This window comes from Pezoporus flaviventris, unplaced genomic scaffold, assembly GCF_033815535.1.
Source record: "Pezoporus flaviventris isolate CSIRO_AGI_PZ_B2104156 unplaced genomic scaffold, CSIRO_AGI_Pfla_v1 ptg000025l, whole genome shotgun sequence".
In the NCBI taxonomy this organism is placed as follows: domain Eukaryota; kingdom Metazoa; phylum Chordata; class Aves; order Psittaciformes; family Psittacidae; genus Pezoporus; species Pezoporus flaviventris.
The window spans coordinates 33564049-33587554 of record NW_026892573.1 but is presented as its reverse complement, the minus strand read 5'-3'; the positions used below and the strand labels follow the sequence as shown (position 1 = coordinate 33587554).

Here is a 23506-nt window from a genome sequence, read left to right as displayed (position 1 = left end):
CTTGGAAGCCAGTTCCAATGCCTTATCTCCAACCTGAACTTCCCCTGTTTCAGTCTGAACCCATCACCCCTTGTCCTATCACTCCAGTCCCTCATGAAGAGTCCCTCCCCAGCATCCTTGCAGCCCCCTTCACACACTGGAAGCTGCTCTGAGGTCTCCACGCAGCTTCTCTTCTCCAGGCTCAACAGCCCCAACTTTCTCAGCCTGGCTCCATACAGGAGCTGCTCCAGCCCCTGCTCATCCTCGTGGCCTCCTCTGGACTTGCTCCAAATGCTTCATCCTCTCCATGAACATCCAAATATTGCAGAATTCGGACATTCGAAGACACAGTTGGGTCCAGAAAGGAGTTTATTCCCCGGGTTTGAGTGGTAAAGCAGGAACTCCTCACCCTCTAACCACATGCTGAGTCACATTGGCACCAAGCGGGTTACACCTCCCGGCAGCCTCCTTCTCCTCCCCATGTGGGAGGGTGGCTGCAGGCAACCACCACCACCAGCACTGTACATTGCCCAATCCCCTCTCCTGTAAGGCTGGGTCAATATTGACTTTGCACTTTGCATTCACCAATTGTGGAGCTCCCTTCTCCTCCTGAGACGTGGGTGCAGAGCCCAAGATGAAGATTGAGTTCGCTCCCCTCTCCGTGCCGCTGCACAGGAGGCTTCAGACGGCATCGGTGGTTCATTGGGTCTTCAGCTTCCTAGCTCTAGGTAAGAGAAATCTTCTCTTCTGAGGAGCCACAATAGCTTTACCCCAACTCCTTCCCTCCCCAGCCCCAAGTACATATGGGTACAAAGGTCTGGGATGGAAGGAAAGTGGCATTAGAGGCGTCTTCTGGGAGCCTGCAGGGAATCCCAGGCCATGTTAGGACAAGGGATTACGAGGAGACATTGCACTTGCACATCTCTGCTTGTCTCACTGTATGAAGAGGAGGATGGAGGCTTGTTCTCATTGAGTTACTTAACTTTTGCCCCCTTTTCTGGGTTGCTTTGTTGTTTCTGAGCACGGGGGCACTAGGGAAGTGCATGGGAGCACCAACATGCCTCATACAGCACCTGCACCCACGGAATTCCAGCTTCTCTTGCTCCATAAGTTCAGTTTTCCTGGTCTAAAGTGCTGCCCTGCTCAGGATCTGTCCTCAGGAATGGCATTCCCATGCTTGAGGGTGGGACACTGGGAGGAGCATGAAGGACTCTGCTTTGCAACCCTGGGAACAGGCACTTTGCTTTATACACATGTCCCTGCTCACCCCAAAAGGGAATTCTTCCAAGGAAACCCAAGCAGGCTTGGGAACAGACACATTAGCAAACTGGGACCCAGACAAACTGCTGTGTGGAAGGCATCGGGTGCTGATGGAAAGGAGAGACAGGGGGTTTGGGATAGGATGCACTGGGAAATAAGGAGATGGGAGGCCCAGAGGTAAGCTATCAGAGTGCAAACAGCCTGAGGCCATTTACAGCCCATCAGGAGCCCAGCTGGAAGGTGACATCCGGAGTTTCCCATTGTCATGTCAATCCTTAATCTCAGATGGGATCTGTGTGAAGTTTTTAGTTTGTTGTGGCAGGAGAGGTTTTGAATACCCCAATACTTAGAGGCAGCAGATCTTTGTCTCTGTATGGGTCCAAAACAATACCTGCAAAGAGGCATAGGCTCTGCTTCAGAGCCTCGATAAGGTTTTGAGACGGCTCCATCCGAAGTCTGCTACATGCAGCTGAGTGGTCAGCTCTGCACCAGTATCTGATGCACCGGAGCACTGGGCCATACTGGTCCTGATGCCATAGGTGTTTGAATGCTTCATGGCACAGGTTCAGCCCATGCTAAGTAATGCTTTTCCAAACTCTATGCGATTCTATGTTGGCACACTTTGGGCAATGGCAGAGGGCAGGGACCTTTGCTGGTACCTGGGATGGATGAGGCTGCCTCTTTTGGAAGAGAATTAACAACATGTGATGCGCGGATTGACTCCACGACTCGTTCAAGTTGTAAAGCAGGTATGCTTTTTATTCAGCGCTGAGACGCACGGGGATAATTCCCCAAAGTCATGCGTGCCTCAGTGTTGTTTCCCTCTACATTTATTTTCTAAAGTTATATATATTCATAAGGTTGCACAATACGCCTATACATATTCATGTCCTATCCCCGCTTCGTATTATAATGAGTTAGAAGGTCCTTTGCGCCTGTGCAGTGCACCCTCTGGTCATGGGCAGGGGTCTCAAGATGAAGTAACTGAGTCTTCCTCCTGTGGGTAAGGGTCTTCAAGATGAAGTAAATGAGGCTTCCTCTTCTTGCACTTTTCACCTTTTAGTCTTTACGTATGGCCTTAGGGTTTGGTCGGGGTCCCAGCCATAAACCATCTGCATCTTCCCCTTCAGGCATCTGTCTGCTTTTCCTTATCAATAGCTGCTTATCAGTAGAATCAGGGCTCTGCTTTTCCTTGATAGAACCAGGTGTCTGCTTTTCCTTATCAATGGTTGGTGCCTTTGTTCTGCTTAGTAGGCATGATAGGTACAGACAATACTTTAGTTTAAGCGAGCAGATTCCTCTAGCCACCTTGTACAACCCCCCTGTACATTGGTTAACCCTGTACCACATGGACATGACTGGGCAGTGCTGTTCACCCACTGGCTCAGCAGGACATGGAATCCCAGAGTGGTTTGTGTTGGAAGGGACCTTAAAGCTCCTCCAGCTCCAACCCCTGCCACGGGCAGGGACACCTTCCACTGGAGCAGCTTGCTCCAAGCCCCTGTGTCCAACCTGGCCTTGAACACTGCCAGGGATGGGGCAGCCACAGCTTCTCTGGGCACCCTGTGCCAGCACCTCAGCACCCTCACAGGGAAGAGCTTCCTATGGCTCTGCCGAGTTGCTTTGGAGAGGTGTAACCAGCGTGTGTCCCCTTGGGCTGCTCTGGGATAGCGCTGACAGCATCCCTCTCTAGACGGAGAGGAAACCCCACTGTTGCAGCAGTGGCACAGCCAGCTGAGCTGCCCCAAAGGAGTTCTGGCATGGCAGAGTGCAGGGCAGTTGGTGTCATCCTGGACTTGCATTGTAGACCCTGGGGCTCTTCCAGTGCAGAACTGATCCCAGATGTGCTCAACCCACTGGAGAACACCTTGCAGGAGGAGACATGGGTGTTGTTAACAGCGCACATGAGATCTGTCCAAAGCCATGCAGCCTTGGATCCAACCCTCCATAGTGGGACATTCTGGGGTGCTCTGGAGCTCCCTCTGCCCCTGCACCCCGATCTCCTTCCATGGTGCCTGGATGGGATGGGATGCAGTAGAGATGCGGCCACCGTGTTAACAAGGGATGCAGCAAAACATCCCCGCTCCCAGCTCAGATGCAACTGGGCCTTACAGAGCTTTTACAGTGTTTTCCAGCAAAGCAACTTGTCCTTCAGGTTTTTCCCTTCTTGGTGCTGCGAACAAGCTGTCACTTGAGTTTTCAGTGATAGCAATCACTTCTGAGCCAGCAGAAAAGCAGGAAATGATCAGGAGGGAGGAATGAAAAGGTAACACGGAGATGCTCGAAACGCAGGCTCTGCCTCCTGCAGGGAAATGCAGCCTGCTCTGAATGGGGATGTGACCCAAAGCCACAGCTCCTCCATGGCTGCACTTCCAGACATTACTATCATCTCTGGAACAGTTTTACTTTGATTTTGGGTGGGTTTTGTGATATTGAAGCCAAAGCAGTTAAGAAATGCCATAAGAAAGGCAGTAGAGATGTGATAACCAAACCCCACCAAGCGATTCCAGCTGGTTTGATCCATTTCATTAAGTTTCTTTAAGCTTGGAGGTTTTCATCCAAAAGCTCCCAGGTCAGTAACAGTAGAAGCTCGATCCTATGGGATACCCTTAATGTCATCCCATGAGATGCCACACGCTATGTTATAACCCTCAGGCACAGAGATCAGACCTTCCATGGTCAGGATTTGGCCTCTGGCTTCTCCTTTATCCTCATACAGACTTGTGGCATCTGCTGCTAGAACAGGGCTCGTGAAAGCACACATTAGAGTGAAGGCAGAGCTTTGCACAGCCCTTTGGCTGGGGATCCAGCAGCACTGCTTGCAGGCTGCCGTTGCTATGGCTGTGCTAATGCAGCCCCTGAGAAGCCAAGAGCAGAGTAAGGGGCTCATTCATTCTCCACAGGGTGCTGGATGACTGGAGCAGCTTGACCCCGGTGCTGGCAGGGAGCAGCAGCTCACAACAGGCAACAGGCATTGTCCCTGCAGCTGGTTTCCTCGAGGATGCTCCTAGTAAAGGGCACAGAGACAAAAGGAGATTGCCGGCAGCTGATTGGAGGAGAGTGCACAGTGAAAGGATGGGATGCAGGGCATGGAGTGGGGACCACATTGCCTTCCCGCTGCAGGATCCTAGTACTGACAAGTGCCCCCTCCTAATGCAGAGGAGCCAGGCTTCTAACACCTAAAGGATTCCAGTGCCTAAAGGGGCTGCAGGAAAGCTGGAGAGGGGCTTGGGACAAGGGCCTGTAGGGACAGGCCAAGGGGAATGGCTTGAACCTGCCCGAGGGGAGACTGAGCTGAGCTCTTAGGCAGAAGCTCTTCCCTGGGAGGGTGCTGAGGCGCTGGCACAGGGTGCCCAGAGAAGCTGTGGCTGCCCCATCCCTGGCAGTGTTCAAGGCCAGGTTGGACACAGGGGCTTGGAGCAAGCTGCTCCAGTGGAAGGGGTCCCTGCCCGTGGCAGGGGTTGGAGCTGGAGGAGCTTCAAGGTCCCTTCCAGCCCAAACCAGGCTGGGATTTGGTGATTCTATGACTCTACAAGGCACCAAAATCAGCAGGTGATGCCCAAACCTGTGGCCTCTCTCATTCCTGGTCTCCATGGACTTGGGCAAGAGCATCCATCCAGACACACCGTGCAGAAGCATCAGTGTGTGGCTGAACCCCTGCAGACAAACCCAGTGCAGAGGCAGGAGACCTGCTCATGTCGCCTCTGCAGACCCAGTGTACAGCACCCAGCCTTTGGACCCTGTCCATCAGCAGGGTTGGCTCAAAGGGCACATGGGGCCAGCGGGAGTCAAGCTCCTTGAAGGCTGAGTGTAGTCCATAGCCTGGGACAGCCTCTGTGCACGCTGTCACTGCCAGGGCTGGCACTGGGGACCGCAGCAATGTGCATCTTGGAAACCCTTCTGACAAGTGCAATAAGGACCTGACTCACACCGGGGCTGCTGTGAGGCCAAAAAAGCTCTCTCCACAGGCTGCTGTTTCCCCTGTTTTGGGCTGCATGAGCAAATGCTGGGTTAGCAGCAATGCTGGGCCCAGCAGCACTTGGATGGGATGTGAATCCTGTTTGGATTTGGCCGGGGAAGTCTTCCACATGCTTTGTAGCCTGTGGCTCACTTGGAGCTCGTGGCATATGCATAAAATCACAGAATCCCAAACTGGTTTGGGACGAAGGGACCTTAAAGCCCATCCAGTTCCAACCCCTGCCATGGGCAGGGACCCCTTCCACTAGAGGAGCTTGCTCCAAGCCCATGTGTCCAACCTGGCCTTGAACACTTCCCATGGCAGAGGGTTGGAACTTAAGGTCCTTTCCAACCCAAACCATTCCATGATTCCATGATTATGGGGGCAGAAAAGTGGAAGGTAGACATTATAGTGATGCTATGGCTGAATTGTAAAGGTTATTCTCCCTCCTGTCCCCTAAAGAATACTGCAAAGGCAGCGAGGCAGAGCCACCTCATAACCACCTCTCATTGCCATTTGTGTGCCTGATATTCCCATCCTCACCAAAGAACTTGTTCCCGTGACCAAACTGGGGCTGGAACTGGATGACCTTTAAAGTCCCTTCCAACCCAAAGTATTCCATGATGCTAAGCTGGAGCTTTGTCTGGCTGTGCAGAGCCCTGGCAGCTGACGGGCTTCCAGGATGGGTTTCTAATGCGTGACTTGCAGCCTGCCCCCATCCCCATCCTGACACAGGCTGCCATCCCTTCCATGTCATTTCCGAGATCCAACAGCCCTTTGCGGGCACACAGGCTGGGCTTTGCCCCCAGAGGGGAGATGTCTGCTGAGGTTCCCTGGCCAGGAGCCTAATGCCATGCTCAAGATATCCCTTAAAGTGTTTGCTGGCGGCCAGCCCCCAAAATGATGAGTGGTGTGCAGGAAAGCAGATGCTGAGGAAATGTGGCTCCCATCCAGGCAGCTCTGAATGGTCCCAGCCAGGGAGGGACGGGCAAGAAATCTTCCTTATTCCTCATTTGCCTCTTGGGGTTATACTCAAAGGGAAGAAAGCAATGATCACGGGGAACGTAGAATCATGGAATGGTTTGAGATGGAAAGGACCTTAAGATCATCCAGTTCCAACCCCCCGCCATGGGCAGGGACACCTCACACTAAACCATGGCACCCAAGGCTCTGTCCAACCTGGCCTTGAACACTGCCAGGGATGGAGCATTCACAGCTTCCTTGGGCAACCCATTCCAGTGCCTCAGCACCCTTACAGTAAAGAACTTCTTCCTTAGATCCAATCTAAACTTCCCCTGTTTCAGTCTGAACCCATCGCCCCTTGTCCTATCACTGCAGTCCCTCTCCAGCATCCTTGTAGTATTTTATAAGCATAGAAAGCAAAATAACCTGAATATTGAGGGAAGGTCTCTGTGCACAAATTCTGCCCTGAAATAAGACAAAAGTTGAGTTGCCTATGAATAGGGGGAGAAATGGATAATTCTATCATTGCAAGATTAAGCCTCACTTGGGTGATAAGTGCTTCATTCTGCAGAGTGCTCTTTGAGCTTTGCACGCTACAATAAAGAGGGAATAGATTATTAGCCACTTCTGCAGCAGACCTGATGACCCAGCTCCCATGTGCAGTAAAAGTGCAACCTCTGCATTGCTCCTCAAGCAGAGTTCATGTCTCATGTGGACCCTGGAGCTCGGTTTCATGCTCTGGGCTGTTTTCCTCAAGGGTTATAAAGATGGTGTCTGTGGCCTTTGAAAGGAGTGGCACCAGGCATGAGCAGTGATTTGTGCTGGCCTGGAAGGTGCATTGCGGGTTGGACCTGTCGCTCTGTTGCACTGATTCCCCATGCTCTGTGCTAGTGCTGATCCAGGAACAGTGTCTTTACCTACATGAGGACATCAGATCCCATTTCAGCTTTAAGGAGGTTTAAGGCTCCAAAGAGACCTTAGAGCAGCTCCAGTGCCTAAAGGGGCTGCAGGAAACCTGGAGAGGGGCTTGGGACAAGGGATGTAGGGCCAGGCCAAGGGGAATGGCTTGAACCTGCCCGAGGGCAGACTGAGGTTGGACACAGGGGCTTGGAGCAAGCTGCTGTAGTGGAAGATGCCCCTGCCCGTGGCAGGCGTTGGAGCTGGATGAGCTTTAAGGTCCTTTCCATTCAAAACCAGTCTGATTCTATGTTCCCCATGATCATGCCAGGGTTTTAGGCACAGGGATTTATCTTTACATGCAAAGCTCTGGGATAAGGGGGACTTGTCACCAAAACCAAGACTAAAAAAATACTTACTAATTTATCCTAAGTAAACAGGAAGTACAAGGATGTCTTACATGAGAGCATCATGTACCTTTTCCCTCGTAGGACTGAGCTCAGCTGAGCTGGAGAGGTCAGGAGTCAGGTGGCTCCCAAAGATGACAATCCAGGTCTCAGAGGATGAGGGCATGGGTGTATCTACCTAAACTGGAAGCTGAGCAGGGCATCTCCATCCTCACATCCTTCAGCCCTGAGTGCTGGATCTGTGATGAAGATCCAGAGAAGAACATTATATAGAACCCACCACACATGATGTAACCCATGAGCTGGGGACAGCAAAGGGCTTTGATCAATGGGGTATTTTAGTCTACAGCACCAGGTCTTCCAGAGGACACAGCTCTTCCCAGGCACTTCTTAGGGCATCTGCTTTACCAAGTTGGCATTGGGTGGCCAGCAGCAATTCCCCATCACTGCAGACTTTGGTGGGATTTGATGCAACAAATGATTCCTGTTTGCACACCCTTTTCTTCTCCTGTTCCCATGCCAAAACAGGGCATGAAGGAGATGGAAGGTGGAGGAAAAAGCTGAGCAGTGACTGGAAGCAGCTCAGAAAAGTCTTTAATGGCTTGGGAAGGTCCCAAATCATTAATGTCTTAAGGAATGAAATAAATCATTCTTCTAAAATCAGTGATGACACAGAACTGAAAAGGCTGAAAATCCTCTAGAGGCCAGGATTAGAGCTGAGAGTGAATCCAAGGAGTGGAGGAAAAGGTCCAAAATCAATAAGAAATAACTCAATAAAGAGTAAAATCTTACATATGGGCAGATAAGACATTAAAAATCAAGGACAATTAAAATGGTGACTCATTAGCTCAGGACAAAGCTGTTGGGGACTGTACAGAGAGGGCACAGTGCCCTGTTCTGCTGCCACTGCAAGATGCCGGGTGTCATCAGAGTGTATTAACAGGAGGTTTGGTGTAAAACAGGGACATTTTCATTGCAGGGATCAGTCTGACTCCAGGGAAGGGCCAGACAGCAAAGGGACAGAGCTCTGATCCACAAGGAAAACTGTGGGGAAAGGAAGACATGGTGGGCTTTGAGAAATAGGTGGTTGCTGCAAGGGTGGTGCTTGGTTCCTCTCCAGGGTATAGATAGGAAAGAAACCTTCCCTGCATCCAAGATGCCTTCACAGTGATGAAGTAACCCAGCAGCAAGCCCAGTGATGGGCTCTGTCCCAGCACCAGAGTCCCTCCAAGTGCATCATTTGAGAGGGACTCTTCATCAGGGACTGTAGTGATAGGACAAGGGGTGATGGGTTCAAACTGAAACAGGGGAGATTTAGGCTGGAAATAAGGCAGAAGCTCTTCCCTGTGAGGGTGCTGAGGCGCTGGCACAGGGTGCCCAGAGAAGCTGTGGCTGCCCCATCCCTGGCAGTGTTCAAGGCCAGGTTGGACACAGGGGCTTGGAGCAAGCTGCTCCAGTGGAAGGGGTCCCTGCCCGTGGCAGGGGTTGGAGCTGGAGGAGCTTTAAGGTCCCTTCCAACTCAAACCAGTCCGGGATCCTATGATCATTCCCTTCCCAAAGCCCACCTGATCCAACTGCTACCTCACCACTGGCTTTTCCCCCAGCACAGTGCTGCACAGCTGCCTTCATCGCCCTCTTCTTCACCCGTTTTTGGCTGCTCTGTGTCCTCTATGCCGTGTGGTGGTTCAAAGACAGGGAGAAGCCCTGCAAAGGTGGGAGACGGATCCATGCCATCCGGAACAGCGTTGTGTGGAGGTACATGAGGGACTACTTCCCCATCACGGTAAGTGCCGCCGATTCCATAAGCACTGATTTCATAAGGACCACCTTTGTCTTTGGTGTCTGGAGGCAGTTTGGGGCAAGGACTTCTGGCATGGGGCTCTGGGAGGTCAGTGTTGAAGGATCATGTATCCATCATTTTCTAACCTGCATCTGAAGAGGGCTAGAAGGGTGCTGGAGAGGGACTCTTCATTAGGGACTGAGGCAATAGGACAAGGGGTGGTGAGTTCACACTGAAACAGGGGAAGTTTAGATTGGATATAAAGCAGAAGTTCTTTACTGTGAGGATGCTGAGGCACTGGAATGGGTTGCCCAGGGAGGTTGTGAATGCTCCATCCCTGGCAGTGTTCAAGGCCAGGTTGGACAGAGCCTTGGGTGCCATGGTTTAGTGTGAGGTGTCCCTGCCCATGGCAGGGGGGTTGGAACTGGATGAGCTTAAGGTCCTTTCCAACCCAAACTGTTCTATGATTCAATGATTCTATCATCTTCCCAGGTCCCAGATTACTGCAAGACCCAGTATAAAAGAAGACCACCATTTTCACAATCACATCCTTTGATTGTCTGCCATTGGGTTTCTTTGCTCTTTGCAAGGCAGAAAGTGATGCTGAGGACCTGCTGTGGGTCATATATGGCAAATCTCTGAGTTTAAATATGATTTGAGGAATGGCTGAGTAGGACCTGGGGGGTTCAGTGTGGAGAAGAGAAGGCTCAGGGGGACCTGATGGCTGCCTACAAGTGCCTGAGAGGAGGATGGAGCCAGGAGGGGCTGGGCTCTGCTCCCAAGGAACAAGGGATGGGACAAGAGGAACCGGCCTCAAGCTGCACCAGGGCAGGTTTAGATGGAGCTGAGGAACAATTCCTGCCCCAGAGGGTGCTCAGGCATTGGAACAGGCTGCCCAGGGCAGGGCTGCAGGCACCGGCCCTGCAAGGGTTCACACCCCGTGGAGACGAGGCCTCAGTGCCATGGGGCAGTGGTGGCCTTGGCAGTGCTGGGAACGCTTGGACTGGGTGAGCTTAAAGGGCTTTTCCAACCTGGATGATTCCATGATTCTGTGGTTTAAGGGCTTCTGGATGAGCTTCAATCAAGGTTCCCAAAAGGTTTATCATGACTTTATGGGGAGGAATGGGAACACATCCCAGGAAAGCTTGCGGGGAGCTTTGTCATAAGGGACAGGTTATATTTTATGACATTTAATAGGAAACACAGAATGGGCTCCTGATAAATTATTCTCAAGCTTGCCTTAGAAGATGCTAGAATCCTTGAGCTATTTATGTGGCTGTAATGATTATATGCAATATAGGCTCTTTAAATTATTCCTGGCCATAAGCTGCTGCTTGGGCAGTGTCCAACCAGCCTCTCTGCTAAATCTTGGCTGCCTGCTCAGAGCAACAACAATTCTTCTCCCATCCCTCTGCAAGGACATGGAACCCCTTATGAACCCCATGGGGCAGTGTTTGCCCTTCCTTTCCTGGGCGCAGGCCCGTAAGACCAGTAAGACCTTTACCATCAAAGACCAATAGAGGGAGTGTGGTTACTGGGATTGAAGGCCAGGAAGGTTCCCTGGAGCCTTCCTTATGGCTGGGATGGGAGAAGTCAGAGGAGGGTGCACAAAAGGACATCAAACCATGATGACCAGAGTATTGTAACCAAGCAATCACGTCATGCTATTTCCCAAAGACAGCTTCTCAGTCTTCTGCACTTTCTAAGCCACAATATAAGATTTAGCAGCCCATTCTGAATGCATTTGCTGCTATATCATGGAAAACCATTTGGCATCCCCAGCATCCTGCAGCAAGGGTGAACCACACAATGTGAACACCTCCCTGCTCCCTACTTGTTTCACTCGAAACTCCCTGGTTAGCCCATGCAAACCCTGCCCCACATACCCAGGCCATTCCTGGTTTTATACCCTGTTACATCCCACATGTGCCAGCTTTTTTCCCCAGTTAAAACCCCAAATGTGTTTGCTTCCTTGCATGGGAAGGATTTCATTTCATAGCACTGGGCATGAGCTGATTTGTGCCTAGCGGGGTGGAAGTTAAGCATTTGAAACATTGCTTTAACCATCCTGTACACTGCTGTCACAGTGAACTAAGCTGAGCTTTTGATCTGAACGTGCACAGCTGGACCTTGCCTTTAGAATCACTGACTCCTAGAATGGTTTGGGTTGGAAGGGAACTTAAAGCTCCTCCAGCTCCAACCCCTGCCATGGGCAGGGACCCCTTCCGCTCGAGCAGCTTGCTCCAAGCCCCTGTGTCCAACCTGCCCTTGAACACTGCCAGGGATGGGGCAGCCACAGCTTCTCTGGGCACCCTGTGCCAGCGCCTCAGCACCCTCACAGGGAAGAGCTTCTGCCTAAGAGCTCAGCTCAGTCTCCCCTCGGGCAGGTTCAAGCCATTCCCCTTGGCCTGTCCCTACATCCCTTGTCCCAAGCCCCTCTCCAGCTTTCCTGCAGCCCCTTCAGGCACTGGAGCTGCTCTCAGGTCTCCCCTTCAGGAGCCTTCTCTTCTCCAGACCGAACAACCCCACTTCCAAATCCCCATCCAGCACAGGGACAAAAGGGGAGTGGGATTTGGGGACATGGACCCAGATGGGCACCCACCTCCCTGGGCTGTGTTTGTGCACAGATTGAGTCTGTTCAGCCCTGGAGAATCAGTCATCCAGGGAAGATTCAACTTGTCTCCTAGTCCTCCGGGTCCCAGCAGCGAGCTCAGCCTGGCCAAGCATCAGTGATTGGAGACAGGAGGAGCTGCCTATTTCAGTTTAGGAAGTGGCTTTAAATGCTGCCTGTAAAGGATCCCTGCGCATGTTTGCAGTCCTGGAAGCGGAGAGACGTTGGGATGAGCATCTGTTTCCTAGGGATCTGAGCAGCACGGATTGGCACTGTGCTGCAGTGTCTGACACATGGGATTGAGCAGGCTCTGCGCTCAGTGTGTGCAAGCAGCACCCTCTGCTGATGCCACCCTTGCACAAGTCCCGCTGCTGCTTGGGTTATTCCCCTTGGAGATGGACGGCTTTTAGTTAGGGGTTTGCTATAGGATCAGGCAGGAACTGAGTAAGTTTGAGTGGTTTTGAAAGGTAAAGGACAAGAAAGCAGTGAGAATTCCAGGTGAAGCCCGGTGCATTGCACAGGGAAGTTAGCTTTGCTTCATCCCCCTATGTTTTTAATAAAATCATGGAATGGCTTGGGTTGAAGGGACCTTAAAGCTCATCCAGGTCAACCCCCTTATGTTTCCTTGCATGGTTCTTTCATGATAATTTATCAGCACATCTTTATTAGGAAGGATGCACTCAGCATTACAGTCAAACCAAACTTCTCCATCTCGTGGCCATGGGAATGCACATCTTCACTGCTGCTTCTTCCCAGCCCCATCACCTTCTGATGCTGTAAACCCACTGTCACCAACCTCCCTCACACAGCCAGGGTGTTTTGGTGCCCTCAGCTGAGGAGAGCCATTGATGTGCAGAAGATGAAGACGAGGGTGAAATGGGGAATGACACTGCCCCTCTGCTCTGCTCTTGTGAGACCTCACCTGGAGCACTGTGTGCAGTTCTGGTGTCCTCAACATAAGAAGGACATGGAGCTGTTGGAACAAGTCCAGAGGAGGCCACGAGGACGCTCAGGGGCTGGAGCAGCTCCTGTATGGAGCCAGGCTGAGAACATTGGGGCTGTTGAGCCTGGAGAAGAGAAGCTGCGTGGAGACCTCAGAGCAGCTTCCAGTGTGTGAAGGGACTGCAAGGATGCTGGGGAGGGACTCTTCATCAGGGACTGCAGTGATAGGACAAGGGGTGATGGGTTCAAACTGAAACAGGGGAAGTTTAGATTAGATATAAGGAAGAAGTTCTTTACTGTGAGGGTGCTGAGGCACTGGAATGGGTTGCCCAGGGAAGCTGTGAATGCTCCATCCCTGGCAGTGTTCAAGGCCAGGTTGGACACAGGCCTTGGGTGCCATGGTTTAGTGTGAGGTGTCCCTGCCCATGGCAGGGGGTTGGAACTGGATGATCTTAAGGTCCTTTCCAACCCAAACCATTCTATGAATCTGTGATTCTAAAGCATAAGCTTGATGAGATCCATCTCTACTGTAGTCCCCAAGCAGAAGTCACCATCCTTCTTGCTGGCTATAAATTAGGGTTGGATGCTTGGTTTAGAGAAGACATTTCACCTTTATCACACAACCTGGATTACGAGTTAAATCTATCATCTGGAAGCTAAAATTAAGGTCTTAGAGGGACAAATTCTTTCTTTGGGTGCTGTCATCATTCAAAGCAACCCCAGCAGGCACCATCTTAGCAGCTTTATTCAGTGCAGCCTCTAAAGTGCCTTTTATGTGGCCAAGGTCCCTGTGGCCTTCACTGCGCTGTATTTTCCCTTCTGAAGAGCCACAGGACACATTTCACCAGCCTTGGGGTTATCTAAGTGTCAGTTGGACCTTAATATCTATAGCAACTGGCAGAGTCCCAACCTGTGTCATTGTGCCTGGGGACAGGCTACACTGGGCTTCTTTGTTAGCATAACTAAAATGAGCTATTAGAGAACTTGTTGAACCCTAGGAGCTGTGATCTGGGATGGCTCCATCCCATAACTCATTCATTCTCATAACTGCATGAACCATGACGGGGGTTGTTTGAGGGTATATCGTGCTTCTGGGGAGGTACAAGGCATTGCGGAGGGGGAAGAGCTCCACTTCATGTGAACCCAGCCCGACCAGGAATGTTTTCCTTCTTTTCATAGAAGAATGATGTTGTTTGTGACTGGGGGTTTTGTGTCACGGCCCATAATGTTAAATAGCACTGCTGGTCTTTGCTTCCTTCTGCTGGCTGAAGGAGAGATGAGAGGTCCTTAGGGCAAAAGCAAGCCATGGCCAAATGGCCCAGAGCCACAACTGTGCCCTTCCTGAGGAACTCCTCTGTCCTGCTCTTGACCCTGTCTTCTTTGACCTTAAGTAAGAAAGAGGCCATGGCTGGGGTCAGGTCCACCACAGGACTGTGTCCCACCGTAAGGATAAGGATACAGGAGGTCCTAAAGACCGCCAAAAGCAGCATTGCACAAGAGCAAGAGAACACTTGGGCTTTTTGGAGCTGCCATCCTTACCCAGAACTGCGAATGAGGGTGGTGAAGTCCTATCCAAACTGGACCCCTTCCACTGGAGCAGCTTGCTCCAAGCCCGTGTCCAACCTGGCCTTGAACACTGCCAGGGATGGGGCAGCCACAGCTTCTCTGGGCACCCTGTGCCAGCGCCTCAGCACCCTCACAGGGAAGAGCTTCTGCCTAAGAGCTCATCTCAGTCTCCCCTCGGGCAGGTTCAAGCCATTCCCCTTGGCCTGGCCCTACAGGCCCTTGTCCCAAGCCCCTCTCCAGCTTTCCTGCAGCCCCTTCAGGCACTGGAGCTGCTCTCAGGTCTCCCCTTCAGGAGCCTTCTCTTCTCCAGGCTGCCCCAGCCCAGCTCTCTCAGCCTGGCTCCAGAGCAGAGGCACACATGAATGTGACATGCTGAGATGAGAAACTGGCCTTGTCTCACCAAGGAAACTTTGGTTCAACCCCTTGTTTACTCACGGACCAGCCTGGCTGGACCCTTGAGTCCTTTGGCAATGATTAAAGCTTCAACTCACCCAGAAAACCTAAAGCAGCAAATGCCATCCGGTGGGTGAGGAGATGCCAACGCACCCACGGCAGGAGGGAGGGGATTCACAGCCCTCTGCACCTCAACCCCAGCCCCATTGAGCTCTTCAGTGCAGGAGAGTTGGGTTGTCTGGTGTCAAGCATTAACTTCCCTGGCAGTCTGGGAACAGAGGTTGACCTCTGGCATGGAGACAGGGAAGAAGTGAACCAACACTGGGAACAATAAGTGGGAGGATGGAGCTTCTGTGATTTTCCAGGCTTAGAGTCCAGAGGGCTTGACCAAAGTCAAGATCAAAGTCTCTCCTCTGCTACAGATCATAGAATCATAGAATGGTTTGGGTCAAAGGGACCTTTAAAGCTCATCATGTCCAATGCCCCTGCAATGAGCAGGGACAGCTTCAAATAGGTCAGTTTGCCTTGTACAAGCTCTTTGGCTTCAAGTCCTGCCCATGTCATCCAAATGGGAGCAGACACTATGACAAAAGGAGGACCTTCTCTCCCATCCTTTCCTTATGCCTGAAAAATGCCCAGTTTACAAACCTAATAGAGGCACAGAATTCAACTTGGTCACTAAGATGTGGTCAGAGCTATTGCAGGGACAACTCTTGTGTTATAATGCAGGAAACATTAACCAGAGCACCAGCACATTGGGATGTCTTATAAGGTGCCTTATCGCAGGTGAACTCCCATTGAAGCAGTCTGCACAGCTCAGTGGGTACCCTGAGTTCAACTCTTCATTATCAAGGAGGATGCAGTGACCTTGGGTTACAACCGGGCACTGAGCCTGCTGTCATCCCCTCTTCTATGCTGCACACATACAGCATGTTTCCAACACACCCGAGCATCTCACCTCCCTCCTATAAATCACCCAGGGATGAAAGGCTGTTTGGAAGCAGAAGATGGATGCAGGAAACATTGATGTAAGCTGAAATGACTCAAAAAGGAGGCAGGGGCCCCAGGCACTCAGTAACTCAGCCATCTGCCCCTCTTCCTGCTTAGGTACCTCTACACCGGGCAGCAGCGGAACCCTTGTTTGTCCATTCCTCTCATTAGGAGCAGGCGCTTGAATGGGCACATGTGTACAGTCAACAGAGCCTTAGGGCAGAGGGGAAATTAGCCATGATGTAAGAAAGTAAAATGCACCCTCGTGATTAACCTGTGGTTCTGGCTGCTTCTAGGAAAACACAGGCACCAGGAGCTGCTCCCGAGGGAGGATGGGACCAGGCTGCTGGAGGGGTGACGTGGTAAAAGGCGCTGGGCTTTGGTTCTTCTTGAGCACTGGGGCTGTTGAGTTGAATGGAGATTCATGGTGGCTCTGTTAGGGTTAACCTTGAGAGGGTTCATCCTTCCCTGGTGCTGTGAGCATCCTCGGCATCCACAGGAATCACTCAGTTTGGACCGCTCCTGTTGGCTGGTGTTGGCAGGGCAGGGTCTTCTCAGCGGCATAGCTGGAGGGTGGGTTTGCAACAGCAGCCCCTCTCCTCTGGGGAGTCCATAGCGAGTGTAACCCACAGGGTCCACATCCTGGTTGTGCCTTATCTCCCTTTAATCCTCCCCTCCTCTGCTGTCCCATGTAGGATCTCCCAGGCTTCAAACCCAGCGGCAGACTGGCCGAGTGTTTCATGCAGCTGCTTAGGCAGCCTCCAAGGGCTGTGCCTGCAATCCGTGCTGTCCATCCCTATACACTGGACACAGGCATTCCACATTCCCTCTTCCTGGTAAAACTTGGGCAGACATCCAGTCATAGAAGTGAAGAATCCCAGGTTGAAGGGACCTCAAGGATCATCTGCTCCAACCTTTCCAGGCAAAGAATGACCCAGACTGGATGCCCAGCACCCTGTGCAGCCCCATCTTAACAGTGTCCAACGCTGGGGGGTCACTGCTTCCCTGGGGGCATTATTCCAGTGGTGGTCATTATCACTGGAAAAGTTTCCCTCTTGGGAATCTCCCCAGCAGTAACTTGTGCCCATCACCCCTCAGCTCTCCCATGGGACTCCTTGTCCAAAGGGAGCCTCCATCTTCCTTGCAGCCCCCCTTTACCTCCTGGCACATGGATCAGGTCTCCCTGAGCCTTCTCTTCTCCAGCTGAACAGTCCCAGCTCTCTCAGCCTTTCCTCACTGCTGCCCAGCCCTTGGACCATCTCTGTGGTCCTTCTCTGGCCCCCCTCCAGCCCAGCCACATCCTTCTTGTACAGCAGGAACAAAACTATGCCATGGACCCCCTTCCAAGGATCCCCCATCTGCTCCCCATAGCCAATGCTCCAGCCCCGTAAGGCAGCAGCACTAACTCATGGCCCCTTTTTGCTCCCATCTGGCGTGCAGCTGGTGAAGACGGTGGAGCTGGACCCTAGGCAGAACTACCTGATGGGATTTCATCCCCATGGGGTCCTGGCAGCAGGAGCCTTTATCAATTTCTGCACGGAGGCATCGGGCTTTTCCACGCTCTTCCCGGGCATCACCCCACACCTGATGATCCTCTCCCTGTGGTTTCGCATCCCCTTCTTCAGGGACTACCTGATGAGTGGAGGTAAGCAGGGATGAGTGGGGGAACAGGGGATGAAGCCACAAGGGGAAGAGGAGTCTGTTTGTCCTTATCTATGCTGATGGATCCCATGCACCTTATGGATTCCATTGCGAAGAATGTGGGAAGACATTAACTTACTGTGTTTGCTAAGAAACTACTGCATCATTTATTGATGCACTTGGAAAGGTAAATACACTGTCAGAAATGTCCTGTATTCTAAGCAACACTTGTTCATGGTAAAATCACAGAATCCCAGACTGGTTTGGGTTGGAAGGGACCTTAAAGCTCATCTAGTTCCAACTCCCTGCCATGGGCAGGGACACCTTCCACTAGAGCAGCTTGCTCCAAGCCCAGTCCAACCTTCAACAAATACAAACTGTTGGCTTATTTTTAAGATACTCAATAGTCTTTGTGCCACAAATAGGCTGAGAATGGGTTTCCTGTGGATTTCTTGGAGCTTCTCTCTCCTGTAGTTAGATTTGCCTGATCTACTTAATATGTGATGTGCAAAGTGAGTGCCTGAACTGTGGGGAGTGAAAAACACTGATTCTCTGCTGGTGGTCTGTGATTTGCAAAACATGTTATGGGGAGGAGAATTCTCAGACTGTATTGCTGTATTTCATTTCATATGGGGTTAGATTTCATTCAGCACTGAAAATTGCTGCCATACCTTTTAATTTTTGCTCTGAACAAGAGGCAGCAAGCATAAACCATAGAAAGGTCCACAGGAACATGAGGAAGAACTTCTGAGCATCAGAATAGAATCACAGAATCATAGAATCAATGAGGTCAGGAAAGCCCTTTAAGCTCATCCAGTCCAACCATTCCCAGCACTGCCAAGGCCACCACTGCCCCATGGCACTGAGGCCTCGTCTCCATGGGGTGTGAACACTTGCAGGGCCGGTGACTGCAGCCCTGCCCTAGGCAGCCTGTTCCAATGCCTGAGCACCCTCTGGGGCAGGAATTGTTCCTCAGCTCCATCTAAACCTGCCCTGGTGCAGCTTGAGGCCGGTTCCTCTTGTCCCATCCCTTGTTCCTTGGGAGCAGAGCCCAGCCCCTCCTGGCTCCATCCTCCTCTCAGGCACTTGTAGGCAGCCATCAGGTCCCCCCTGAGCCTTCTCTTCTCCACACTGAACCCCCCAGCTCCCTCAGCCCTTCCCCATCACATTTGGGCTCCAGGCCCTGCACCAGATCCATTGCCCTTCTTTGAACCTACTCCAGCAGCTCACATAGGTTGCTCAGAAAGGTTATGGAGTCTCTTTCCCTGGAGATATTTAGGAGCTCTATGGACACAATCCTGAGCAACGTGCTGTGGGTGACCCTGATTGAGGTTAGACTAACTAAAAGTCAGTGGTCCCCTCCAATCTCAGCCCATTCTGTAAAGCGTATAAGAGAGGATGCAAACAGCAGCTCCCACTGTTGCAAAACCACATGGCAGGAGGGGAAGCAGAAATGAAAAGGAATAGGTAAAAAATAGATGGAGAGAAGGGGAAAGGAATGTGGAGAGAGTTATGGACACCAGGAAGAGGTGACCTCCTCCTCTCACTGGTGAGCTTGGGAAACAGTCCCTTCTGCAGCTCAATGGGCCCATCCTGTATGTGGGATTCAATAGACTAAACACAGGCATCCAGGTCCTCCTGAGATACCCCGGGGCTGTCATCACCCTGTTTTCCACATAAACTCTGGCTCCTGCTGCTGGAAAAATATTTACATGGAGAGCAAGGAATCATAACAGTGAGATATGGGAGAGATCTGGCCCAGGCGAGGGATGGTTTAATCACTGCAATGTGGGAGCTGGGTGCAGAGCTCCTTTTCAGGTCCATTGCATCCTTTGGACAAAGAGGTTTTAAATTGCTCCTGAAACAAGGGTTTCTTTAAAGAATCAAACCCATGTTGCTCTGTCATTTCCTGAATGAAAGATTTGAGATTTTGCAAGGAAATAATGTCCAGGGACCAAATTCTGCGTAAAATTCCACTTTAAATCCATAGTCATAGAATGATTTGGGTTGGAAAGGACATTAAAGCTCATCCAGTTCCAACCCCTCACCATGGGCAGGGACACCTTCCACTAGAGCAGATTGCTCCAAGCCCCCTCCAGCAGCATGCACTGAAATCTGTGCTTCTTTTAACCTAAAGCAAATGCTTCCCTGACTTTAGAGCTGGTCAGGATTGAACTGGGTTTCATTTGACAACAAACCGAAACAGATTTTCCCTGGGGATTGTGAGCACTTAGTCCTCAGTTTACTTTTTTCCCTGATTTTTCCCTGTTTCTCACTCTTAGGCCAGACAGCAAAGGGAGAACTGCATGTTCATGCAAGTCTTGGGTGACATGGCAGGGGGTTGGAACTGGATGATCTTAAGGTCCTTTCCGACCCAAACCATTCTATCATTCCATGAATCCAGCATCTTTGAGGGCAGCTGGCCTGAGATTGCCAAAGTGTAGGAAAACTCTGACAATAAGGTGTCTAGCATCCCTTTGGAGCTGGATAATGGGGGGCAAAAGGTACAGAGCAAACCACAGTCATGTGGGTTTTACAGATATAGATGCTTTCTTCCTCTCTGCCCCACAGGCCTTGTCTCCTCTGACAAGGAGAGCGCATCCTATGTGCTGAAGAACCCAAAGGGTGGGAATGTGCTGGCCATCGTCATCGGTGGGGCACAGGAGGCGCTGGATGCTCGGCCGGGATCCTGCACCTTGCTGCTGAAGAAGAGGAAGGGATTTGTTCGCCTGGCCATCGAGCATGGGTGATGCAGGGGATGGGCTCAAGGGGCCCTTGGGGAGGGATGTGGCTGCTTCATGGGGTGTTCCTGCTGGTTTGAGAATCATAGAATCATGGAATGGTTTGGGTTGGAAAGGACCTTGTGATCATTTAGTACCAACCCCCTGCAGAACAACTATTTGAGAGGGGGGAAGGTGTTTTGGGGTGGGCTTTGCTGATCTTCATGCCCTCATATTGGGTTCAACTCCTCACAGCACGCCCCTGGTCCCTGTCTTTTCCTTTGGGGAGAATGACCTCTTTGAGCAAGTAAGAAACCCCCAGGGCTCCTGGCTGCGGAGGATCCAGCACCAGCTCCAGAAGTTCATGGGCATCTCCCTTCCCCTCTTCCACGCAAGGGGCATCTTCCAGTACAGCTTCGGGTTGGTACCCTACCGTCGGCCTATCTACACTGTGGGTAAGTCCTTCCTTGGCCAACACAATACAGCTACACTCAGCCTGGCCAGTGGGGGGACGAGGGACATCCCCTGGGTTGTGTTATCGTCCTGGATGGAGATGCCAAGCTGGAGCATCATGCTGTGGTGGGCTAGAAACATGCTGGCAACGAAGCATCCTCAACTGCTCATGTGTCACGCTGATTTGGATCTCTGTCTTGGCCTTAAGACAAAGCCCAGGCCATCTATGCATCAAAGCAAAGCTCCAGAGCACACACATCCATTTCATTATCTGTGTGGGATGCAGCCAAACCCAGCACAACCCAGTAATAAAAACCACTGCAATAACAGTGGGTTATACTTCTTCCAAGCCAATTTTACAAGCACAAATAGGGCAACACCTAAGCAGTTTGCAGGTTTGCTCAGTGTCCCATGCAGACACAGCTGCAACCCTCAACCTATTTGCATGGCAAGATGTTTCCAGCAGAGATCATGCTCATAGGAGACCAAATTCAAAGCAAGCCTTTGGTTTTGAAGCACTTCTGCCTGGTTTCATCAACTCCATCCTTGCCCCACGGAGCTGTTGGATCCCATCAGCGCGGTTGATGCTGTGTGAAGTAGCCTAATGAAAGAGGTGGTTTGGAAAGGTCAGATCTCGCCCCACTGATGAGGTTTGACAGCCAGCAATTACTTCTAATTGCTTTACAACCTGTTTGGATTGTCTCAAGGGGTTTATGAGCTGTGCAGTATCACAAGGGCTCTTCATTAACCTGAGGAGGAGCAGCCTTACTCAATGATGAAACCCTCCCGTGCTTGACAAACACAGTTTGAGTAAGAGACCAGAGCAAGAGAGGCATCACCTGGACCTCATGTCCCTTGCAGGTGCCTGGTCCTGCTGCTGGTGGCTCTGGGAGGTGGGAAGGAGCTTCTTCTATTGATAGGAATCCAATTAATTAGATTTACCCTTGAAAAAAAGCACGATTTCATAGAGATATATGGGCACTAATAAAAACCAGATGTTTCACAGAATCTTTAATCTGAGTAAAGTGGAAGCATCCCAATCACTAGTGTATTTAAGTGGTCTGGGGCTCCCCAGTGCCTCAGTGTCCCCATTTGCCATGCAGATTCCCAAGGCCACATGGAAACATCATTAGGATGATGTTGTCTTTATGTGCAGCACATCTGAGATGTTAGGCTGGAGGGACCGCATTGGGATGCAGCACTTTCTACTTCATAATGCTACACAGAGGGTCTTTGGCATTAAGCAGCTTTACAGATGGGGAAACTGAGGCAAAGATAGATGAGACCTTTGAGACCAACATCAGAGCCAGTATCTGAACCTCCATCTCCTTACCTCCTTGGCTGTGCTACCCCCCAAACTCCAGGATATGACTGGTCCTATCAATCCATCCAGTGCATCCTTGGAGACCCCAGCTCTGTGCCAAGATGTGCAATCCCTTCAGAGGGACCTGACACTGTCTGTTCCTAATGCCTGTGTTTGTTTTCCAGTTGGGAAACCAATTCCGGTGCAGAGGAACCGCAAACCCTCTGAGGAAGAGGTGGATCGAGTCCATGAGAAATACCTAAACGAATTGAGCAAGCTCTTTGAGGAGCACAAAGCTAAATATAACATCCCAGAAGACAGACACCTGGAATTCATATAGAGCTCCTCAAGCAAGATGAAACCATGGAGATCAAGCTCCAAGTTTTCCCTTACCTCCAGAACAACCTCAACTTAGTCACTGTTAACATATGGTCTGTACAGTGCAGGGAGAAAGACTTGATTTTCCCATCACTTGCATGGGTGTAGGGAAAGAGTTTCCATCTTTTCTCCCTATAGGACACATGAAAGATATAAAGAAGAAAGGATCCTATCTGTGGCCAGCACTACTCAAACACTCCAGCAGAAAACTCCCACTTCCAGTATGGCTTCCCTCCAGGGAAATAGGAATGCCTTAAGGTTTCCTTCGCATTATATTCAGTTGGAAATGGAATGATGAGCCATAATTTCTGCTGAGTACATCTGTCTTTTTAAATACAGTTTGTCTACATCAACAAATACTCATTGCTTGCTTGTGCTCTTCACGTCTTTAGTTGCTCTGGGCTCTTTTCCCATCACCTAAACCACAGTTATCACAAAGCTCATACTTGTAGCATGGTGCTGGGTACCCACAAGCAGCATCACGATGCTGTACCCCACCAGGGCAAAAGAAGTAAAGCATTTATAAAGGGAAAAGGCTCATCCAGAGGGTTTTTCCTACCTGGGCTCCACTTTTCCTGCTTATCATTTAACCCCAGACACCTCTTCATGGGAACACCTTGGATTAGTCACCAGCTATGGAAGCACCATCTCTCTTATTTCCTAAGGAGGGAGCATGGCCAGGAGATGGGAGAAGTGATTTGGGGCAGGAAATATGGCTCATAAAGCCACGTTTGGCGGAGGATCAAGGCTTTAAGCAGCTGCTGCTTCTTGATATCCAGAACTTTAATAAACTCTGCGCTTCATGGGATTTTGCAACGTGGAAGTTTTGGAGCCTTTACCCCATCACCTTTTCCCTTTCCATTCCTTTCTCTTCCCAGATCCCATTCTCCACCTGAAAGAAGCCCCAAAACATCCTGCAGAACACAGGATTGATTTACCCCGAGAGCTGCATTTAACAAGGGAACCACACAGAGCTGTTTCTCCACTGGCAATACCCCATTGTGACAATACTCCCTCACTGTGTTTCGTTTCCTTTTCCCTTTCCTCCTGCCCTCATCAAATCACTCCACTGGATTCTTAATCTGAATAACCTGCTGCAAATCCCTGCTATTCCCAGAAAACAAGGGAACAACAGGGAGGAATTTGACAGAGCCCTTATCGACATTTCTAAACGCTGCTGTAATCCCACACTTAATCCAGTCAAATAAAGCAGGTCACCTGCTATGGTTTCTTCTTGCTTTCTATTAATAGGCTCTTTCTTTTGT

At 50.8% G+C, this 23506-nt stretch overlaps 1 protein-coding gene across 1 annotated transcript; it reads left to right on the top strand.

The window, feature by feature from the left end:
* Positions 1 to 569: 569 nt before the first annotated feature.
* MOGAT2 (monoacylglycerol O-acyltransferase 2) lies at positions 570 to 22465 on the top strand. Its single transcript, XM_061458146.1, has 6 exons — positions 570 to 707; positions 9069 to 9247; positions 17187 to 17391; positions 19959 to 20133; positions 20363 to 20562; positions 22049 to 22465. Exons 1-6 carry the CDS (start codon positions 614 to 616, stop codon positions 22201 to 22203), a joined length of 1008 nt encoding a protein of 335 aa, XP_061314130.1. The 5' UTR covers positions 570 to 613; the 3' UTR covers positions 22204 to 22465.
* Positions 22466 to 23506: the final 1041 nt, after the last annotated feature.